The 21,238-nt window shown below is 48.9% G+C and overlaps 2 protein-coding genes across 2 annotated transcripts; one reads left to right on the top strand and one right to left on the bottom strand.

Moving 5' to 3' along the window:
* Positions 1-382: 382 nt before the first annotated feature.
* LOC133342978 (metalloendopeptidase OMA1, mitochondrial-like) lies at positions 383-13,987 on the top strand. The gene is made up of 9 exons (XM_061552389.1): positions 383-447; positions 3,057-3,397; positions 4,150-4,378; positions 4,966-5,139; positions 6,769-6,876; positions 7,615-7,743; positions 8,455-8,529; positions 10,060-10,203; positions 11,354-13,987. The coding sequence occupies exons 2-9, from the start codon at positions 3,090-3,092 to the stop codon at positions 11,585-11,587; spliced, it is 1,401 nt and encodes a 466-aa protein (XP_061408373.1). The 5' UTR covers positions 383-447; positions 3,057-3,089; the 3' UTR covers positions 11,588-13,987.
* Positions 12,125-20,809, bottom strand: LOC133342979 (exosome complex component RRP45-like). The gene is made up of 12 exons (XM_061552390.1): positions 20,552-20,809; positions 19,466-19,560; positions 18,640-18,759; positions 17,830-17,932; positions 17,086-17,223; positions 16,539-16,621; positions 15,783-15,915; positions 15,346-15,434; positions 14,985-15,140; positions 14,483-14,664; positions 13,466-13,547; positions 12,125-12,275 (listed from the first exon to the last, which is right to left on the bottom strand). The coding sequence occupies exons 1-12, from the start codon at positions 20,615-20,617 to the stop codon at positions 12,176-12,178; spliced, it is 1,347 nt and encodes a 448-aa protein (XP_061408374.1). The 5' UTR covers positions 20,618-20,809; the 3' UTR covers positions 12,125-12,175.
* Positions 20,810-21,238: the final 429 nt, after the last annotated feature.

The following is a 21,238-nucleotide window of genomic DNA, read 5'->3' as shown; positions in this document are numbered from 1 at the left end:
GGTGTGGGGGGGGTGGCATTATTGGGGGGGTGGTGGGGGTGGCGGGCGACCAAGCAGCCAATGGGCGCGCGAGTTTGGGTGTGGTGGAGGGAAGTGGACCAACCAGCCAATGGGCGCCCGAGTTTGGGTGGTGGAGGGGTGCTGGGGGGGGGGGGCGGTGGCACGTGACCAATCAGCCAATGGAAGCGCGAGTTTGGGTGTGGGGGGGGGTTTGTGTGGGGGGGTGGTGGGGGGGGTTGGCGGGTGATCAACCAACCAATGGGAGCGCGAATTTGGATGTGGGGGGGGGTGGCGGGTGACCGATCAGCCAATGGGAGCGCGAGTTTAGGGGTGTGGGGGGGGTGGTTTGTGGGGGGGGGGTGCCGTTAACCAATCAGGAGCGCGCGGCTGGCGCGAGCGGACTACGAATTCTAGATGGCGGGTTAGGGGTCATCGCGAGTGTGTCCGGTACGTGACGTTCAATTGACATTTGTGTTGTGTTCGATAATATCGTTGTTGTTTTAAAGTTTAACATCCCCCGGCTCGAGTTAGTTTTATTTATATCGTGGTCGTTTGTCGGTGTGTGTGTGGGGAGGGGGTTTGTGACAAAACAATGTGAGCCCGATGATTTGTGAAGGTTTAATTTGAGGCGGTTCGCGATTCACGAGGTGGTCAACGTTATGTGTTGACGACCCTTTAACAAACAACAAGGTTTAACTTTCCTCCGGTGTCAACCAACAAACACCAGCAGGTCAAAGCTTTCGCCTGAGTTTACTACGCCGCAATTCCGTGAATTATTAGGGAGGTTTTGTTTTTTTTACGATCAAAATAAGTCAACGGACAACGAACGACGTTTTGTTGTTGTCAGTCTAAACTGAACGTCCGGGTCGAGTCGTGGGTGTTTTATAGTGTACAGTGTAGTGTGTATAGTAGTGTAGTGTGTATAGTAGTGTATAGTAGTGTAGTGTGTATAGTAGTGGAGTGTATAGTAGTGTAGTGTATAATAGTGTTGTGTTTAGTGTACAGTGTAGTGTATAGTGTATAATAGTGTAGTGTGTATAGTAGTGTGGTGTGTATAGTAGTGTAGTGTGTATAGTAGTGTAGGGTATAGTAGTTTTAGTGTGTATAGTAGTGTAGTGTGTATAGTAGTGTAGTGTATAGAGTATAATAGTGTTGTGTGTAGTGTATTGTGTAGTGTATAGTAGTGTATAGTGTACAGTGTATAATAGTGTTGTGTGTAGTGTATAGTAGTGTAGTGTGTATAGTAGTGTAGAGTATAGTCGTGTTGTGTGTAGTAGTGTACAGTGTAGTGTATAGTAGTGTAGTGTATATAGTAGTATAGTGTATAGTAGTGTAGTGTGTATAGTAGCATAGTGTATATAGTAGTGTAGTGTATAGTGGTGAGTAGTATATAGTGTAGTGTATAGTAGCATACCTGTCAACCCATATGGTTTAAACCCGAATTCTTGTCCAGCGAAATTAAGTCTTCAGGTCCATATGGCGTACAGCCGTTTCAATACGGGCAAAACAACGTCTGTCTATTTGTGTTTGTCCCTTGTGATGGGACTTTTTAGGATGAACGTTGATATTTTATAAGCGGCACGGGGGTGACCAATACGTTTTGATTTGGTCTGTAATAAGATAGGGCACTGATAAGGTTAGATTTGAAGCTTTCGTGACTGCAAGGATTCATACTCTTAGGTTTTTTCGGTAAAGTCACGTAGGTAAGAAATAAAATTAAAATTTATAAAAGTAAAATAAAAATTACGACGTTTCGGAGGCAACACAAGCTTCCGTCTTCAGGTGGAACCGTCACAGCACGATTGCTGTATCAAGTAAAGACTTAGTAAAGACTTGATACAGCAATCGTGCTGTGACGGTTCCACCTGAAGACGGAAGCTTGTGTTGCCTCCGAAACGTCGTGATTTTTATTTTACTTTGATTAATTTTAATTTTATTTCTTACCTACGTGACTTTTTCCGAAAAAACCAAAGAGTATGGATTCTTGCAGTCACAAAAGCTTCAAATCAAGATTAAAACTCAACCGGTTATGGTACCCGCCCTCCACCAGCACACTAACCAGAGTGGTGAAGTTTGGCCAAACAACCCGCAGCAGTGGATGACAGATATCGATCTATCACATTGTAAACTGCGTTAGTAGGCTGGCTGAAATCTCACGGTTAAGAATTCCCCGCACAAGTCACGTTGAGGTTGACCCAGCAACAGGGAGTCAAACCTGTATTCTAATTTGATAGCGCAACTCTTCGTTTCAACAGTAAGTTGTCCTTTATATACTCTTTGGTTTTTTCGGTAAAGTCACGTAGGTTAAAAAAGAAAACAACTAAATTAAATCACGACGTTTCGGGGGCAACACAAGCTTCCGTCTTCAGGTGAAACCGTCACAGCAAAATATTGCTGTGTTGCCTCCGCAACGTCATGATTTAATTTGTTTTATTTTTTACCTACGTGACTTTACCGAAAAAAACAAAGAGTATGAATCCTTGCAGTCACGAAAGATTCAAATCTAGAATGTCCTTTTTATGTTTGTGATTATGAGCGTTGTGACAGGTTATAGTGGACTCTCGTGACACACCGTAGTGGAGGTTGCCGAAAGGAATGAATGGGATATACAGACTCCCTTATAACTGTACTCTCTGATATTTACTCCAGTGCTCAATTACTGGATAGCATGAATCCCCCATGTTCCATCTATTGTATACGGACTACTACATATAAAATATAGAATTAATGCGCAATAGTGTAATGTTACAATGCGATGCGCGAACGGCCATGTCTACTATAGGTGTACAGCGTAGTAAAAAAAAAAAAATCTGTACGATGTTATAAAATACATCATTCATCTAGACCCAAATACAAGAGCATCTCAAAATACTTGCGTCATTTTACTTGTCTTTTATACATCAATTAATATCACGCATTTTGTTAACGATTGCTCTCCTACAAACTAGTGTAGTTACATTACTTAATTGCGGTGCTGCATTATTATATACTGCAAAGCTTCCAGTCTTTATTAGGAGTCTCAGAAGAGGTGTGCATCGCATCTGTCTGCACCACAGCGTCAGTCCGTCCCGGCAAGGGCGACGCTCGCGATGCTGCGCTCCAGCGCTCGCTGTCTCCGCGCGGTGTCGGGCCACCTCGCCCACCACAGCCGCTCCATCTCCGCGGCAGGAGGCTCCTCCGTAGGCCGGGTGCAGCGGCTGGGACGTTTCGACGGCTCTGCCGACAGGAGGGCGCCGATGTGTTTGGGCCGCTTCTCCTGCTTCGTGGAGCCACGGGGGACCCCGTGCGCCACGGCCACCAGGACCCTGCATGTGTCGTCACGGCGGTCGGCGCCCCCGGCACTCCTGTGGCTCCTCACCAAGCCCCTGCAGAAGCTGGTGGCCATGATCCTGGGCAGGTACAGAGAACCCAGAGAACATCCAGGAATGGGCAAAGTGTTCGTTTTGTTTAGTAAAAAATTCCCACAGTCATATTCCAATTGTGCAGCATATCACCGTGGCTAAATGAGAAAGATCTTTACTACAGTATAGGTTTTTTGCTGTTGTGATGTATGGACCCTCCGATTCAGTTCCTGAAGAAGCTGAAAGCACGTGGAGTGAAACATCGCACATCATGCCAAACGACAACTGGTGACACCCGAGAACACATCGGAGGGAAAGTATTTTAATCGGTGCATATTATCTATGCATGGATCAAAAGCGTAGACATTAACTAAGGAAATGGAACAAACAATGAAAAGCACGCAAAGAATCGTGGCGAGATCCATTTTTGGTATTGTAACCACAGAACAAAAGTGGAGTACGTTGATTATAGAATGTACACCAGATAGAGGCATCATGCTGACCATTAAGAAACTATACTGGGCTTGGGCAGGTCACATTGCTCGCAGAGGTGATGCCCTTGGTTGACACCAGTGACCAACTTGCTAATCGCACCTCCGATTAGCACGGTTGGCTACGTGTGTTGCGTAAAAGAAGTTCAACATAATGACGAAGTGGCAGCCAAAAGAGAGAGCATGCCTGAGACAACATCCGCCGTAGAAAAATATAACAATTACATCGGCTCGAGAATTGTAGCATCGCACAATTGTGTGTAGGCCATCGTCTGGTTGCGGGCCGATTTACGACCGACGACGATCCTCCCGTGCAGGAGCCTCCGCAAGTGGTGGCAGGGCCTCCCGCAAGACAAGCGCACCCTGCTGCGGGAGTGGGCGTCGCGAAACCGCGGGCGGATCGCGATGGTGGTGCTCGGCATTGGGGGCCTCTCGGTGGCATTCTACGTGACGCACCTGGACGAGACACCGTTGACGGGGCGCCGGCGGCTGCTAATCTTCAGCTCCGAGCAGTTGACCTGGCTGTCCGAGATGGAGTACAACGAGGTTGTTTGTTTGTCGGTTTGTTTTTGTTGTTGTTCAGAAGCTGGCCCGCGGCGACCAGCAGTGATGTAGTTCATAGTCTTTGGTTCTATCGGTAAAGTCACGTAGGTATACAATAAATAAATTAAATCACGACGTTTCGGGCGCAACACAAGCGTCCGATGTAATTCATTTACGTGACATGCGGGGGCGGTGGCGTGGCTGAGCGGTAGTGCATTTGCCGCTTTTTGCAGAAGTTCGAGGTTGTGAGCACAGCAGCCTCCCTGGTTAATACTGTGGGTGTATTAACTGTAAAAAATAAATCTGCGCCGTCCCCTTTACAGTGGAAGTTAAGGATCCTGTTATGTTTACGAAAAAAAAGAGCCGGCCATGTGTGCCACCGTCATGAACTAAATTTGACAATCTACTCACAAATGACCTTTCTGAGATCTGTCGAGACAAGGCACGTTGTGGGCGATTTGGTTATAGGTTTTTGTATACTCAAACCAACATGTACACTTCTCATTGCCGTAATAAGCCACGTTTTTTAAATTTAATTGGCTTTTTTTACTGCGACGAAAAAATGTATGTCTTGCCTGTGCGCGCGACAGACAATAGAAGAGTACAAGGACAACATTCTGCCCGAGAGCCACGCGGCTCACAGGGCGGTGGCTCTCGCTGTGCAGCAACTGGTGGAGAGGAACCAGGACGTGGCCCAGGTGGCGAGCACGCCCTGGACGGTCAGCGTGGTGGACCTGCCCAAAGCCAACGCCTACGTGTTGCCCGTGAGCACCAGCGTCCGTGGTGACCCGTCACCGGAGAACAGTTCGGTCTCTCTTGTGGCTTCAGAAAATGTTGGAAATGTGGGACGTCCCGAAGGGAATAGTTCTCCCTCTCTCTGGTTTTTCGGAATAATGGAAGCAATCTGCAAAGCTTACAAGACATAAAACATAGCGCACTCATGATAGCCTTGGTATTATAAGAATGGCACGGATACCAAGTACAGTAAAACCTTGGAAGGCGAGTAACTTGGTTTGCGAGTGTTTTGCAAAACGAGTAATTTTTAAAATAAATATTCATTTGATAAACGAGCGAGGTCTTGCAATACGAGTAGTACGTATATACGCTTTGTCTGCCGAGCGTCACGTGATCACAACGGATATACGAGTGCTTTGGATTACAAACACGTTTCCGGAACGAATTATGCTCGCAATCCAAGGTTTTACTGTATTGTCCTTCCGCACCTCTGATGAACACGGTTGGCTATGTACAGTGCGAAAGATGTTCAGCATACAAATATACCTACATTTATTGGCGCTGACAAACAGCGCTAAAAGGATACGAGTACGTAACAAGTTCTTACCTTGGCGAGAGACAGACGGTGAAGAAACAGGAGGAACACAAGACTTGCAGATATCTTACCGATAATTATTTTAATTCGGGAAGCTTGACTCGTTTGTAATGTCCGTTTCGTATGTTGCGTCCCGTGTGTTCCGTATCGTGCGTTCAGTCTTAGCGACTGTTCAGAAGGTGGGCTTGCTTTTCATAAAAATTAATTTCCCGAGTAAAGCCGATTGAGCTGTACAGTTTTTTCAATGGCGACTTGGCCAACAGACGTCCACTTTCATTGGGGCCAAGCATCGCCTACGCTTATCTGCCGTCAGCACCAGTGCGGTGTTCATTGCTGCCATCCCTAAGGGGATATAAATTATTTATCTCTGGGTACTTTGTGCTGCTCCACGAGTATATAAAAAAGTATCTTGCTTATAACGGCAAGGTAGCTTGGAGATCAGAACACTGAGAGGGCTGAAATCCTGAGTCATTGGTGACTGGGCTGAGTCCATCATTAACTCTAGATTTGAAGCTTTCGTGACTGCAAGGATTCACATTATAAGGTTTTTTCGGTAAAGTCACGTAGGTAAAAAATTTAAATTAATAAAAGTAAAATAAAAATTAAATAAAAATCACGTCGTTTCGGAGGCAACACAAGCTTCCGTCTTCAGGTGGAACCGTCACAGCACGATAGCTGTATCAAGTAAGAGGACTGTTTTCTTGGAATTTCTCTTACTTGATACAGCTATCGTGCTGTGACAGTTCCACCTGAAGACGGAAGCTTGTGTTGCCTCCGAAACGTCGCGATTTTTATTTTTATTTTACTTTCATTAATTTTAATGTTTTACCTACATCATTAACTCGCTACACTTGTAGAACTCGGTTTAATCACAGGCAGCTTTCCTGGATTCAAGCTCAGAATCTCAGCAGTGGCAACTCAGTGCACCGATCGCCGAGCCAACCCAGCCACCTCAATTGTTCAAAATCTTGAGATGCAGTCACATTTTAGACACTGACCCCATACATCCAAATTGCAACCGTTTTTTTCTCGTTTGTGTGCTTGTTGATGTGCGACGAGGCAGAATGGACAGATCTTTGTGTTCACGGGCATGCTGGAGAAAGTGGCCAACGCCGACCAGCTGGGCATCGTGCTGGGTCACGAGATGGCCCACGCCGTCCTGGGACACGCGGTAATGGCAGCACACTTGCTCACACTCTTAGTTCTTTCGGTAAAGTCACGTAGGTAAAAAAATGAAATTAAAATTAATAAAAAAAATAAAATCACGACGTTTCGGAGGCAACACAAGCTTCCGTCTTCAGGTGAAACTGTCACAGCAAAAAAATCTGTATCAAGTGGAGAGAAGTCCCACTGGTTAAGGGGGGAGGAGCCAGGAAGGGCCACGGGAGAGGAGGAGTTGTGAGATGGTCAGTACTGCTGCTGGAACTGAGCCCTTGTAATGTAGATGGCATATGTAGATAAGCCAGCTAGGATTAAGCCGCCTTTTTGTTATGCTGCTGGGTGGGTAAATTAAATAAATATGAAAAAGGAGAGTACTGTTAAACGCTGGGGATGTTAACACTCGGTAGAGTAAAATAGTGCCTGTCAGATACTTGCTCACCCAGTGTCGCTCGCTCACTCCGCGTTGCTACCAACACGGAACTCGCCCCAGTCATAGGTTTATCCGGGTTTACATATTTTGGGGCACGTGTCCTCTGTTTAGATCAAAGCTATTTCTCTCATCTTGCAGTCTCTGCCAGAAGGTACAGAGAGACGTGACAATACATCCAAGACACAAAATAATGATGCGTGATTCTAACTTTAAATCGTAGCAATCCATCCAGTCGCAGCTGGCGGCGATGGATTCATTAAAAGTGCATCAAAGGTTTGTGTGTCGTAATTGTCGTAAACGTGTTGTGTGCTCTTGCAGGCGGAGAAAGCGAGCTTCCTGCACTTCATAGACTTTTTCTCCCTGGTTTTTATCACGATAATTTGGGCCGTGCTGCCGAGAGACTGGCTGTCAGCGCTGGGGCATTGGGCTCACAGCCAGGCAATGCAGGTAATGCTTTCCACGCCAAATGCGGCAACGTACATCTTGAAGGGCGTTAATGTTTATACTGTAAACATAATTAGACACAAATGGCTTGTGATTTTGTTTTCATGTCGTGACTCGGATTTTTTTTTTACTAGAAACTAAAAAAGTTTACGATTTTTTTTTACGTCAAAATGTTGATAAATTGCTTACTGAAAGCAACAACTATTGAAAAAAATACAATTTAAGATGCATTTATTTACAGAAAATAGTTGATTTTGAAATAAGAAAATAAAAAACTTGTACAAAATTTTTATAAGTTGATCCACTGCCTTCAGCAGCGGATTAACAAAGGGATGTAATGAACATTATCGTTTTGAGCATGTACAGTTAAAAAACATTGACACATTTTATAGTTACAAAACAATAACGTACGTAGTTTTTCTTGCAAAAACTGACGTTTCCAATTTCATCCCCAAGCTTCACATCCACCCAGTAACACTCATTGCACATCTTCTTGGTTCTTTCGGTAAGGTCACGTAGAAGGGAAATAATAAAATAAAAATAAAACATTAAAAAATTAAATATGTTTTATTTCCTTTCTACGTGACTCTACCGAAAGAACCAAGAAGATGAATCCCTGCAGTCACGAAAGCTTTAAATCGAAACTCATTGCACAATCACGTGATTTCAATTACGTCCAATGACCGTCGTCCGTTTCGTCGGCGGCGCCCACAGCTGCTGCTGGACATGCCCTACAGCCGCCAGCTGGAGAGGGAGGCCGACGAGGTGGGGCTCAAGCTCGCCGCCAAGGTCAGAGACAACGAGGGGGGGGGGGCCCTCGGCACCGGTGCTTAATATCTCGCGCAAATATTTTCCGTGCCGCTGGTGTGCAGACTGGAGCGGCAGCTCGTTGTCCTTCCCCCGGCACCTTCGATTATCACGGTTGGAACACGTACGGTGCGAAAGAAGTTGAACATGCAATTTTACAGCAGGTGGCACGTGACTCTTACCCACAGCCATAGCGCAAGGTGCACTGGGAGCAGAAACATTTTCTCCGGATTGCCGATCTGGTCAGACCCGGCCAAAATGTAGGCCCCTGCTTGGTGTCCTTCTACTCAACATCGCCACCCACACGGCTCCCGCTGTCCGTCATCGCAGGCCGCGCCAAACTCGGGACGAAACAACAGCGCCACGCTATTAAGCGCAATGCTTTTTAATCCTGGAATGTTTCAACTGATAGTATTAGTGCCCATGGGTGGCATGCCTCCGTCACAAAAAATAATGCTGCCACCATAAAACATTTTTAACAAAATGGTGTGGCATGATGTGAAATTTTAACAAAGTCACAAAATTCCACCAGTCTAAAGTTACAGCAGTTTTTAACGGTTACAGCATTGTTCCATTTTCAAATGTGGCAACTGCAACATTTGTGCCCAAAAAAAAAGGTTTAAAAACACTGTTTTGTCTTAATCTTTACGCGGCACCAAGGATTCACCTCTTGCCCATGTGTAGCACTTGAAGGTGAAATAAATAATCCATACCAGAGGCATATCATATTGTGGAAAAGAATCTGACAGCGGCTTTACACGACATCCTTTGAAGATATATCTTACAACTGCTGGAGTGTGCTCCTTAGCGATGCGGTTCATGCCTGCGTGCTGAATTAGCCAAGGACTGGCAAACCATCAAGTGAAAACAACAATATCATGGGTTACGTGTGCAGTCATCGGTGACTTAAATCTATCACATATTTTGTACTCGACAACACGGTTTAATCGCGGGTGGCTACAGCCAACGTTAACATTTTGAGCCCCCAGTCACTCAGCCACTTACTAAGACAGCCAAACCTCGTTCAAGTCTTGATGACAACATAAGATAAATTCCATAAGTAGCCAGGTGGCTCGGGGATGAGAGGACTGAACTGGTACTGCCGAGATTCTGGGTTCGAATCCTTGTGATTAAACCGGATTCTCAAGTGGTAGAGAGTTGATGAGTTGAAAGTATTAGCTTGGTCACCAACATTAGTCCACGATTCTGCACTTAATGTGTATAATCTAGCTCCGATCTTGAAAAATATCATAACATGACTCTCGGTGGCAGAACGATGTGAGAAAGTGCCACCGCCTAAATGCGTGGAGCAGAGGTCATGTGGGAGCAATCTCGGAGGTAACTCTACGACATCTGCTTCCGTGGACGTTCTCCAACATGTTCTCGAGCGGAGTCTTACTGCTCTGCGAGAGCTTTACATGGCATGACGCGGATACCACAATCGAGACGTAAGTTTAGATCGTACATATTTATGTATTTTTATCGCTGCGTTGCGTGCATGTGCCAATTCAGGCCTGCTTTGACGTCCGAGCCAGTGTTGCATTCTGGGAACAGATGCACACGTCGGAGGAGGAGGGTGTCATGCTGCCCGAGTGGCTGTCGACTCACCCCTCGCATGAGCAGCGGGCGGCTCACCTCCAGCGCCTGCTGCCTGAAGTATGTTTCCCGTTCCACCACCACCATACGAGGGTTGCCACCTGTGTTGGGGTGGCAGGAATTGATTCGTACCGAGACCTGGTACCGCTTATGTGAAGTTATCCTGGCTTGGTTGAGAAGTTGGGATTGTGGTCTGGGATGTGACCTAATGGACTCATTTGTTTGTGCTAACTTTTTTTGTTGTGCTTTTTGTTTTGGTGCCATTTATTAATTTCTTTATTCATTTTACTTGGTAGTAGGGATTTAATTTGCTTGGTGTGTAGGTGTGTTTATTGGGCTTCTTTCGCGCCATGCGTAGTCAACCGTATATATGGTCCTTGTACATAATTAATGTACAGCGTTGTGGGATGCTGTTGGCATGAATGATGCTATATGAAATTGAAGTATTATAGTTTTTACTGCAGTTATGATAGACAGTGCTGAGAAATATCCGGGTTTGGTTGGCAGTGGAAGAGGTATTGACATCACACTGCACCCTCGTAGTCCCAGCGGATGAAAAACCAGCCTCACCCTAGAGCGTCAAGGCTCGGTGCATCATTGTCAACATCCATCAATTCACTGCTGGATGATGGCCTCTTCAAGCAAACCACCATCTCAGTCCTGCAATGTGCATTTGTGATGGACTGGACTCATAAGAGTGCGCAATAACAAATCTTCTTACTTACAATGTAATATTCCATCTTGCATCTGCACAACACGAGATTATTTCATTATTCAATCTCTGCTGGCGATGTCCTCTTGGGTGCGTTTTCTCCTTTGGCTGTCGCGACGTCAACCAACGGCTATCCCTTCCATGGATGTCTCTTGCCCAATCCAACTTACTGTTCTTGATAGTCATTATGATGCCTCTAACTTATACATGATCTTCATGAATATGCACACTTCTTTCCTGTTTGGTGCAATTCCAAGCATGCACCTCTGCAGGCTTTGCGCACTTTACAACTATGGTTCCATTTATGATCCGTGTCATAGCGGGCAATATATATACACGAATCAAAAACCACCACTAATTGGTATGCTCACAATTCAGTGTACGTATATCACGAACCTCAGAATAAATTCGTACCAACGAATCGATGCATCTTGAAACACCTTCTGGACAGTAGTTTCATGCTGTTGGTGTGTTTGCCCGCGTTCCCCCATGCCGCAGGCGATCAAGCTGCGCGAGGCGTGCAATTGCCCGGCACTCGCCAGCCTAGACCCGCGTCTCATGCTCCGGATCCTCAAGGCGGCCATCTCAGGCCCGGGTGGCCGCCAAGCGGTGGCGCCCGCCCTGGCCGCCGTGCCCATCCTCCCGGTCGGCGTGGCAACCATCGCGGAGAAACCATCGCCGGGCGGAGATCGCGTAACGTCGCGCCGTGGAACCGGCCCGGAAGGACAGTGACGCACGCCGTACGGACAAGAGGACCGCACAACCAACCCACCTCCTGTACGGTTGAGGACCAATACTTCACCATGCTCGTGGGTTCAGTGCTGGCAAGCGAAGCGGTCGCAGTGCTCGGAGGGCTGGTTTTACATATCACCCCCTGCCACTGATGTCAGCCGTGGCCGGGATTGAACTCGGCTCGCTGGGTCGGTGGCGTAGTGTGCAATCAACTCCAAGACACCTCCCTCTTCTCCTCTGCCGTGTGTCGGTGCTTTGCCCCAGAGACAATTTTAAGGAACGTGAAGATGTTTCAATGGTGCGCAGTCACATGCACTCGCGTGTCGGTATTTCTTGAAAACCAAAAACAGAAAATCAGATAACCGAGAAAATCGCGATGCTGGTTAAGCAATATTTATTTGAACTATTTTCATAAATGTCTCGTAGATGTCACGGAAAAATAGGATTTTTTCTAAACGTCTTGAGCGTGCGGTCAAAAATGGGAAATGAAGGTTTGTTGTGGTGTGGGTTTTTAGCCACAATTTTTTGAAGTTAATAAAAAAACCCAGAATTATTATTTTTTACAAATGTTGACTAAGGTTCCAGGATTTATTTGTTTTTTTTCCTCTTGTTCTTTGTTTTCTTCTTGTCCGCTGCTGGTGTCTTGGCTGTCCCCGTCTTGGGCCTTGCACCAGCATTCTGTGCAGCCCTGCACACACAAACAACCCCGCCATAAAGTGCCTTCTTTGACTCAAAGACAAATATACAATGCAACACTTGAGAGGTGGCTGGGGGTGCATCGTGAATAAGGCTGTGCACGTGTCAAAAGGTTTGTACGATGTCTACATGCGTGTAAGGCTTCACACGTAACCTACATACGTGTGCAAGGTGTGCCATTGTGAACTTCTCGATGCCATTAGGTATTGAACGTGGCCACGGCCACACGGTGTCTGCGATAGAAGGCTGCGTAGTAGATATGCGAGGTGGCCAAGTGGTTCAGGAAAATAATTGCTGTGCCCTTGTCAGAAGCTGGCACCACTGACGTCCTAGTTTTAAATCCAGTACTCCACAATATGCACGTCAGACGCATCAGTGACTTAACGAAAATAAGTTGGCTTGGGTAGGATACGTCGCTAGATGGGATGGCCGGGACTAACAACGGAGTGGCAGCCGAAGGAGGCATCGTGCCCCAGCGAACACCCAACGGACACCCAACATGGAGACGGAGCTGTGGAATCGGCACGTGTGTAAGTGCAAGATCGATTGTTGCATTGCAGGATCATGAGATGTGACGGTGGCCTGGGGGAGGCCTTCATCCGGCACTGGATTGATCTTGGCTGATGATGATTTCCACAAAAATAAACCCATCGTCTTGGGTAGTGCTCTTAGTAGTCTTGCATCAAAACAAAATAAACAATTGTGATAAAGTTTAACTCTCCAGTGCTTATTTGGCAGCTGAGGGTTTAAGTTTAGCGGGCACAAAGATGGGACATTTAAGATTATCTAGCAAACAGCTTATTACACACAGTGACATGGCTCTGCTGCCGCTAGGTTCAAGAATGGATACGTGCTTTGTTCAATAGCAGCACAATTGGGAATTGATTATTATTTGTAAATTAAAGTAAGCAATGATAACACTACACACAACCTGAACAGAATTATGGATTTTTATTGCATCTAAATGAGACTACATCTCAGAATGCTCTACAGGAACAGTATGCATATGTATTTTACAGGAAGAGGCAGTCAGGATTCCAGAGCAGGGTCTTGGAGTCTGGACTTGAATGGGGCAGTGGGGGAGGGTGTTGTAGTCAGGAGGGAGGGAGAGAATGTGCTTTCTAGACTATCGGGGTTGGGTGGTTGGAGCAGCCGTGGCGGACGAGTGAAGTCCCACGTTACCTGCCCTGCGTTTTCGTCGTTGCTGGGTTCAGGATGACCACCTCGTCCTCCTCGCTGTCATCCGAGCCCAGACTCTTGTCCGCTGAAAAAAATATTAATCAATTTGAGAGAGAAAAAATCGTGCGTACGCGTGGATTCCGTAACGCTATCCAACATGCGTTCTTGGAAATGGTCATTCTTGCCCGGGTTTGATTATTGGATCGTATGAGTGTTACCGTGCCCCCCCCCTCCGGCCCTTTGTGGATTAAGGGAGGGAGCTGATGAATAAACACTTTCTACCTTGGTTGTAAAGCGTCCCGAAAAAAATGTAAAGTTATATTTTCTCAAATGTTACTGGAAATACTACTCAAAGTGAAAATGACTTTGCTAATTTGCACATTATTTAAACCCGTACAGATGAAACTCTGCAGGAGGTGTAAACTACATATCGTTTCTCAATGGAATCACACACGTGGTTAAATAAATGTGACTTGTTGTGAGCAAAGAGGTTTATACTGTTGAATAAATATTGCCTAAAGTGCGCACTGCTCTTTGTATTTTTTCAGTGAGGCCCATACTGATGCATCGATTCAGTTATTCAAATCGATTCTCACGCTTATAAAATGTGCAGGTAATAGATTGTGCAACAATTTATTATAATTGACTATCGAAATAATACGCAAATTATATGCCGATATTATATATCGGCCAATGCAGTTAACAAAACAAACCCAACTGAACAAATGAGAATACAAACGAAAGAGTCAAATCAATACAAAAACATGGAATTTTTAACCCTCAAGCATCAAGTTTGCTGCGGTGGACTTATGAAATTATGCAAGAGGTCCTCGATACATCTGGGGAGTGACTTAAGACTCCTAACAATCACATTAAAGTGATGCAAAACATCCTTGGATTTCATGTCATAATTCATACAGGAGGGTTAAAAATCCCACAGTCGAATTGTGGCAGTTCAGCGAGCTGCTGAAGGAGGGTGGAAGGTCAAGTGCCCAGTTTACGAGTTGCTCCGACACTCACCTTGCACCGGTGCTGGATCGCGAACCTCCGTGCCGGTATCGGCCAAACCCTCCTCTCCCGGCATCTCTTCTTCCACCGTGTCATCTTCGCCTTCCAACTCCTCCTCATCCTCGGCCCATGCGTTGTGCAGGCCCTCGCCGATCTGCGCCGTGCCGCGTCCCCACACCTTCAGCTCCGATACGCTGCACGCACACCACCACAGGGAGAGAGAGAACATGCAAACTCCGAATATACAGGCGTCAGGGTCAGGATCGAACCCACAGCCAACTGTATACCAGGCGAGGTGGTTAACATTTCACCAATCACGGCACCCCCAAGTGATGTTAAGGCGAGTGGGCGAGCATCTGGCGAGTGGGCGAGCATCTGGCGAGTGGGCGAGCATCTGGCGAGCGGTTGACCTGGACCCCGAGGCGCGTAACGATGCAAAGTAAAGCCATCGTGGTCGCGGCGTACGCTGGCGGTGCCGTGGTGGTGGGTGGGGGGCGACGGCGCGGTTACGCACACGCTGGCCGCGGGCTCCGCTTGGGCAACGACCTCGCGAGCTCGGTCCTCCGCCTCCTCCGCCTCCTCCGCCGATACCACCGCCTCCTCGGCGCGCAATGCCGTGATGCGCTGGGTTGGCAGCGACTCCGCCATGCCGCACTTGCGCCCCTCCTTCCTGCTCCGGACAGCAAACCGGCCACACGGTACAGGGTCGTGCATCCGAGCTGTCAAAACGTCCGCCCCGAACCGATTTAACAGCCCGCGAGCATGGCTCGGTATTTGCGCAAGGTGGAATTGTTACGTTCGATAGATGTTCACGAGTACGACCCTTTCCACACACGCGACCGTATGTTCTTAAAAACAGTGGCTCCGTGACGCACCGGGCCTGCGCGTCGTTTTTGAGCGCTCGCTGGATGAGCTCCGTGATCTCGCCCACCTTCACGTTCGCGATCTTCGTGCAGCGCAGCATCTGGTGGCGGGGGGGGGTGGGGAAGGAAGTGGGGGGGGGGCAGCGGCAACCAAGCAAATGCAGAGTCAGCGTAATGGGGAAGGGAGCCGTGGTGGTGGTGGTGGGGCAGCACGGGGTTCCAGATCGACTACGTGTGATGGAGAGAGCAAACCAGGGTACGTGGGTTAGGGACAGCGCCACGATTATTATAGTTTGTGTATGCGTGTTGTGATCTCGCCACAGTTGCCCATGTTTGCCGGCGTGTCCGCGTGTGTGTGCGCGTGTGTCAGGTGCACGTGGCCTCAAAGTGCACCTGCCCTGGCACAGGTGCCGTGGTGACGTCACCGTGTGTCTGTGTGGTTGTCTCACCTGGTCCTGTGTGAGCATGATGCCGCCGCTCGATTGCACGGCGCACAGCTCTCCGTGCTTGTTCATTGCGATCACGAGTCGTCCGTCCATCACCCGCTCCTCCAGTTCCGTGGCGTCCACCAGCAGATACGTGCTGCACCGAAAGCCACCGACACATTTAAGACATTATTATTATTAAGCTCGTTTACCCAAAGCCGATGTTTAAACACCGCACCGGGAACTGGTAATGGATGAGGTGACCTAGGGGAGACCCGCTCTCCATCGATGTTAACCGTGATGGGGGAATTGAACTCAGGTCTCCGGGTTTGTAATGCAGCGCAATACCCACCGCACACACCACTGCACCACCGCTCTCACATACACAACTAAAATAACCGCCATTCGCCAGTAAGTGACCGTGGGCATCACCACGATGCTTGTGGCACACTAGGGACACAAATACAAGTGAATCTAAACATAAATATAAACAATCGCACCTCCGATTAGCATGGTGCGAAATAAGTTCAACATACATACATACAAACCACACACATCACGCGTGAGTATTTACACTGCATTAGCAGGTAGCAAAAAAAAATGCACAAAATATTTAAAATCACATCACTACCCTGAATTGCGAAAAGTCACGGAAACTCTCAAAGCCCCCACTGAGCTAAGCAATTATTTTACAAGGACGATCACAGTCTGTCAGTGGCGGAGGTGCAGGTGGGGGAGTAGTCGCATGCCTAGCCAACAGCGCCCTCGTGTGGAACTCACCCTTGCTCGAAAAACGCGAAGCTCACCGGCAGGGGCATGTGATGGATGCTCAGCGGAACGGGTTCTCTCTCCTCTGGCGGGTACTTGGGAAGGGGTGGAGAGAAAAATCGCGTCGCTTCACTCATTGAAGAAGAAGAAGAAAAAAACCAGCTGGAATGCCAATTCGTTAAGGGAACATCAATTACAATTGTTTTGCTGGGGGAATGAGGCTGCGCAAAGAAAAGTCGGCGCGGAAACGGACAGAAACAGATGGGCCTTGTGTTCCATCACCGATGCGTTCACATCCCAACATGCGTGCAACTAACCGTACTGGTAGGTATCTGTGCCGCTCTATTTGTTTTATATTCATGAGGAATCTGTTCAATGTGCAGGCACTAGGTGGATTTCTGCAGAGCAGATCCGCGAGGGATGGGCAACGACTTGGGGAGGGACTTTGTCCAGCAGTGGATTGACCATGGCCGAGGAAAAATTGAGAAGCGCTTCTCTTTGGCGAGCGGGTGGACGCGGTGGGGGGGGGGGGGAAGGGGGCGGTGGGGGCGGCACTCACCACGGTGACCTCGCTGCCCTGCACCGACACTTCGGGCCGGCGGAAGTGGGCGAGCGCCGTGACGGCCGCCACCGTGGCCGCGTCCAGAACGTTTCCGTCGTGGTTCAGCAGGTGCACGTCGGCGCGGACCTGCCACACCTGCAAGGGCACCGATAACAACACGTGACTCCATGCGCATGTGTTGCGGTGGGAATGACAAGGTGCCATAGCCTGGGCTTGCCAGGAGGAGACAGGACAGAAAACTATGCAACAATGTCATCTTCGCCTTCTGCATGGGATAGAGTGTTGCCCCCTCGCACCCGTGGGTGTTCTCCAGGTGCTCCGTTTTTATCCCATGTGTATCAACACTCATTAATTGGCTGGGAGATGTGCATGCTTGGAATTACACCGAGACAGAAAGAGAGGCAGAATGCAAGAGGAACACATGGCATCAGAGAACGTAAATCATATCGAATGTGTAAACAAATGTTTTATTTTGCATTGTCACTAGAAGGGGTGACAGCCGGTGGTCGAGACTAACGATGGAGTGCCGGCCATAGGACGGTAAGACGCCCGAGAAGACATCGACTGCTGAGATGGAGCGGTTGAGATCGGCTCGTGTGCAGGAGCTCGGCGGATCGTTTCATCGCAAGTCGGCGAGAGACGGTGACGGTTCGGGGAGGCTTTCTTCACCCAGCGGTGGATAGACAATAGACGAAGGGGCTGTACGTGTACGCGTCACATTCAGCGGCAGTGATGACCCACCTTCTCCCCGGCGATCACGCACAGAGACTCGGTGTCCACGCAGCGCGACGTCCTCAAGCAGCGCTCCAACAGGCGGTTCAGCTCCACGCCCATTTCAGACTGCCTGTGGTGACGCGTGCACACCCGCGCACACACCGCACGCACGGTTGGCTGTGTACGGTGCAAAACAAGTTCGACACATCTACATAAGCATGACTTCGCCCCCTACTGGCAGACTAATGCAGTACGGGGGAGGCGGGGCGATGATTGTTACGTATAAACCGAATCAAGTAATTTACACACATGCAGACAGACGCACACACGAATAGACACGCATGTACAGCCACACGCTCACATGTACAGGCGGTCCCCGCTTTTACGACGCAATGCGTTGTTACTGGAAACCCCGTCGCTGTAAACCGGATCACAGTAAATCGGACCCTATTTTTCTGTAACGGTAAAAAAATCATTTGTCGATGTATTTTTCCTTTTATCAGCCGTATTTACCATGGTTTCACAGGTAAAAATCCGCAAAAACTCCAGAATAACAAAAGCTCCATGCCAAGTCACATCAGAAACCAGACCGACTCTGTTCAATTGCAGAATCAGAATAAGTATTTATGCCGGAGGAAGATGCGCCGTAAAACAAGTTTCTGCCTCGTAAATCGATCCACGGCGACCGTTACGTAAACTTAATAAAAACGTGGATCGTCCGTAAAATCGGACCGTCGTAAAACCGGAGCCCGCCTGCACACGTGTGTGCGCGCACGCGACAGAGACTCGTGCGAAGACGGGAGACGGTGGCAGCGGCAGCTTTTCACGAGAGCGCACCTGCCCGCCTCGAACGCCGGCGACGCCATGGGCGAAAGCTCCAGGTTGACAAAGAGGATGCCGTCCGTCGGCCGGTTCTGCTTCGGCGCCACCAGCTCGCAGGAGACCTGCGCCAGCACCCTGTGGGCAGGAGGAGACGGCTCGGCGCGGAGGGCAAAAGGAGAGCGGGTCCTCGTTGTTTAACGCGGCGCTGAGACGCGCTCGTGGAAAGCGCAGCGTTGAGCGAATGAAACGCGTCGAGCGAAAAACGATAAAGTTTGGCGAGATACGATGCAGGCACGCGCACGGCGAGAAGGCGGGAAAATAACTGAAGGTGCGCTGCTGTGTTGCGGTATCATTCCGCGTACTGTATCGTACTGCTCAGCTGCACAGCTCAAGAAAGTAGTTGGTCGTGGACCACTCATAAACCGCATTTCAACAGTGCGCGTTCCATGTTTGGCAAAAAGTGTTCCCTCACGAAAGAACTGCGTTATAGCGAAAACGCGTTGTGTGAACACGCGGTAAGCGTGGGCTTACCATATGAGCAACGCCTCCTGTGCATGGGGTGATGGAGCGATGAGATTAATTCGTGTGCAGGTGCTAAGTGGGTTGCTAGCCACTCACTGCTCCCTCTGTCTCTATGCAACTGCAATGTCCTGTAACTGCCGACAAGCCTTGGAATAAAGGATGCCGAGTCGCTCTCTATTTATTGTGTTTGTGTTCACTCGTTATTTTTTAAACTTTCTGTTACACTTGTAGGAGAGCTGCTCAGCTCTGTGGGCCTTACCCGGCAGAAACAAAGCCCCGATTGTCTCCGAGTCTCACCACTCGTTCACCCGCCGCTCACCTCGTCTTGCCCAGCTCCACCATGCAGCAGCCGGAGTCGACGCCGAACACGAGCTTCATGCGGCGGTAGTCGTACGTCTCCCGGCCATCGAGGCGCTGCCGCACGGCCACGGGTAGCGGAGACGAGAGGTGAGAACTTTGCCGAGTGAGTGGCCATGTCTGTGACCAGTGTGCTGTTAACACGTACAGCCCCTTTGTCAACCGCACTGCTGAGCATGGGCACTGGCGGAACCAGTGGGGGGGGGGGGGTGTGGCATGTGTCGGGTGGTGGCGGGTTTAACGACACATTAATATTAACGTGATCTAACCCCCCCAATTTATTTATCTATTATGGATACTGGTCGCGAAAGCCTCCTACGACTACGTGCTAAACTAATGCGGGTTATAGGACCGCTCTTATAATCCCATAAAAGCCAAGTGAAATAGAGAAACCCCGTATAGCCTCAAGGGACTGTCGGGCAAGTGCTGTGAGCGAGCGGCAGCTGTGAAGACTTCCAGCACGGCACACGAGGGGGGGGGGCAACACCACGCCCGGCCGCCTTTGTCTCCCCAAATGCTGACGACGTTTAAACACCACCACCACCAGATATTCATCAGTGACCGCCACGACCGCTCGAGACAAAGATAAAAGTCCCCCGTGTAGCCTTCAACAGAGTGGTGGGGCAAGTGCTGTCAGCGAGCACCTATGAAGGCCGGCACGGCACGTGAGTGGGGTGGGTGGCCAGTACCACGCCCGGCCGCCTTTGTCTCCCCAGTGGCGATGTTTGCATACCGCACCATGCGAGGATGAGGCGGATGATGAGTATGAGGAGTATGATGACGAGGAGTATGAGTATGTGTAGGAGTATGAGGAGGAGGAGGAGTATGAGAGTATGATGATGAGTATGTGTATGAGGCGTATGAGGATGAGTATGATGAGTATGAGAGTATGAGGAGTATGATGATGAGTATGCTGAGTATGTTTAGGAGTATGAGAGTATGAGTATGATGATGAGTATGATGAGTATGTGTAGGAGTATGATGAGGAGTATGTGTAGGAGTATGAGAGTATGATGATGAGTATGATGAGGAGAATGAGCGCTCACACCTTCCTCTCCTTGATGGCCTGCAGGATGAAGGCGCGCTCGCAGTTGGAGAGGGGAACCTCCTTCATGGCGCCTTCTCCTCAGTCGCTCGCCTCAGCTCGTCGGCTCCGGCTCGGCTCTGGCTCTGGCTCGGTTCCGGCTCGGTTCTGACTCGGCTCTAGCTCGGTTCCGGCTCGGCTCCGTCTCAGCTCGGCTCGACTCGCGACTCCAAACTCGCTCGCTCCTCGGCGGCTTCCCCAACCACGTGCGAACCGCGGTGACGTCACGCGCGGGTTGTTAAACTCGCGAGGAGACATGACGTCACCGCGCCGCCTCGCGTGAAGGAGCGCCTTCGGCTCGATGACGTCAGACGTCAGGGCGCGTGCCGCGTGACCGGAGGGTGACGTCGTCGTCGCGAAGGTTTCATTGGGGTTCCTTAGGTTTCATTTGGGTTCCTTAGGTTTCATTGGGGTTCCTTAGGTTTCTACGGGTTCCTTAGGTTTCATTGGGTTCCTTAGGTTTCATTAGGTTCCTTAGGTTTCATTGGGTTCCTTAGGTTTCATTGGGTTCCTTAGGTTTCATTTGAGTTCCTTAGGTTTCATTGGGTTCCTTAGGTTTCATTGGGTTCCTTAGGTTTCTTTGGTTCCTTACTTTTCATTTGGGTTCCTTAGGTTTCATTTGGTTCCTTAGGTTTCATAGGGTTCCTTAGG

This window comes from Lethenteron reissneri, chromosome 16 (genome assembly GCF_015708825.2).
Source record: "Lethenteron reissneri isolate LAM-NWPU_2019-01 chromosome 16, ASM1570882v1, whole genome shotgun sequence".
Lineage (NCBI taxonomy): Eukaryota > Metazoa > Chordata > Hyperoartia > Petromyzontiformes > Petromyzontidae > Lethenteron > Lethenteron reissneri.
Note: the sequence above shows the minus strand (reverse complement) of the source record. Positions and strands in the feature narration are given on the sequence as shown.

What these genes read in the sequence shown, in the direction of transcription:
- LOC133342978 (XM_061552389.1), top strand. Translation starts at nt 3,090, where the DNA reads ATGCTGCGCTCCAGCGCTCGCTGTCTCCGCGCGGTGTCGGGCCACCTC. An exon ending in CCAACGCCTACGTGTTGCCC is followed by an intron (nt 5,140 to 6,768) that starts GTGAGCACCAGC and finishes GCGACGAGGCAG; the next exon opens with AATGGACAGATCTTTGTGTT. An exon ending in GGCTCAAGCTCGCCGCCAAG is followed by an intron (nt 8,530 to 10,059) that starts GTCAGAGACAAC and finishes GTGCCAATTCAG; the next exon opens with GCCTGCTTTGACGTCCGAGC.
- LOC133342979 (XM_061552390.1), bottom strand. Translation starts at nt 20,617, where the DNA reads ATGAAGGAGGTTCCCCTCTCCAACTGCGAGCGCGCCTTCATCCTGCAG. An exon ending in GTGGAGCTGGGCAAGACGAG is followed by an intron (nt 18,760 to 19,465) that starts GTGAGCGGCGGG and finishes TCCTGCCCACAG; the next exon opens with GGTGCTGGCGCAGGTCTCCT. An exon ending in AAAAACGACGCGCAGGCCCG is followed by an intron (nt 15,141 to 15,345) that starts GTGCGTCACGGA and finishes TGTCCGGAGCAG; the next exon opens with GAAGGAGGGGCGCAAGTGCG.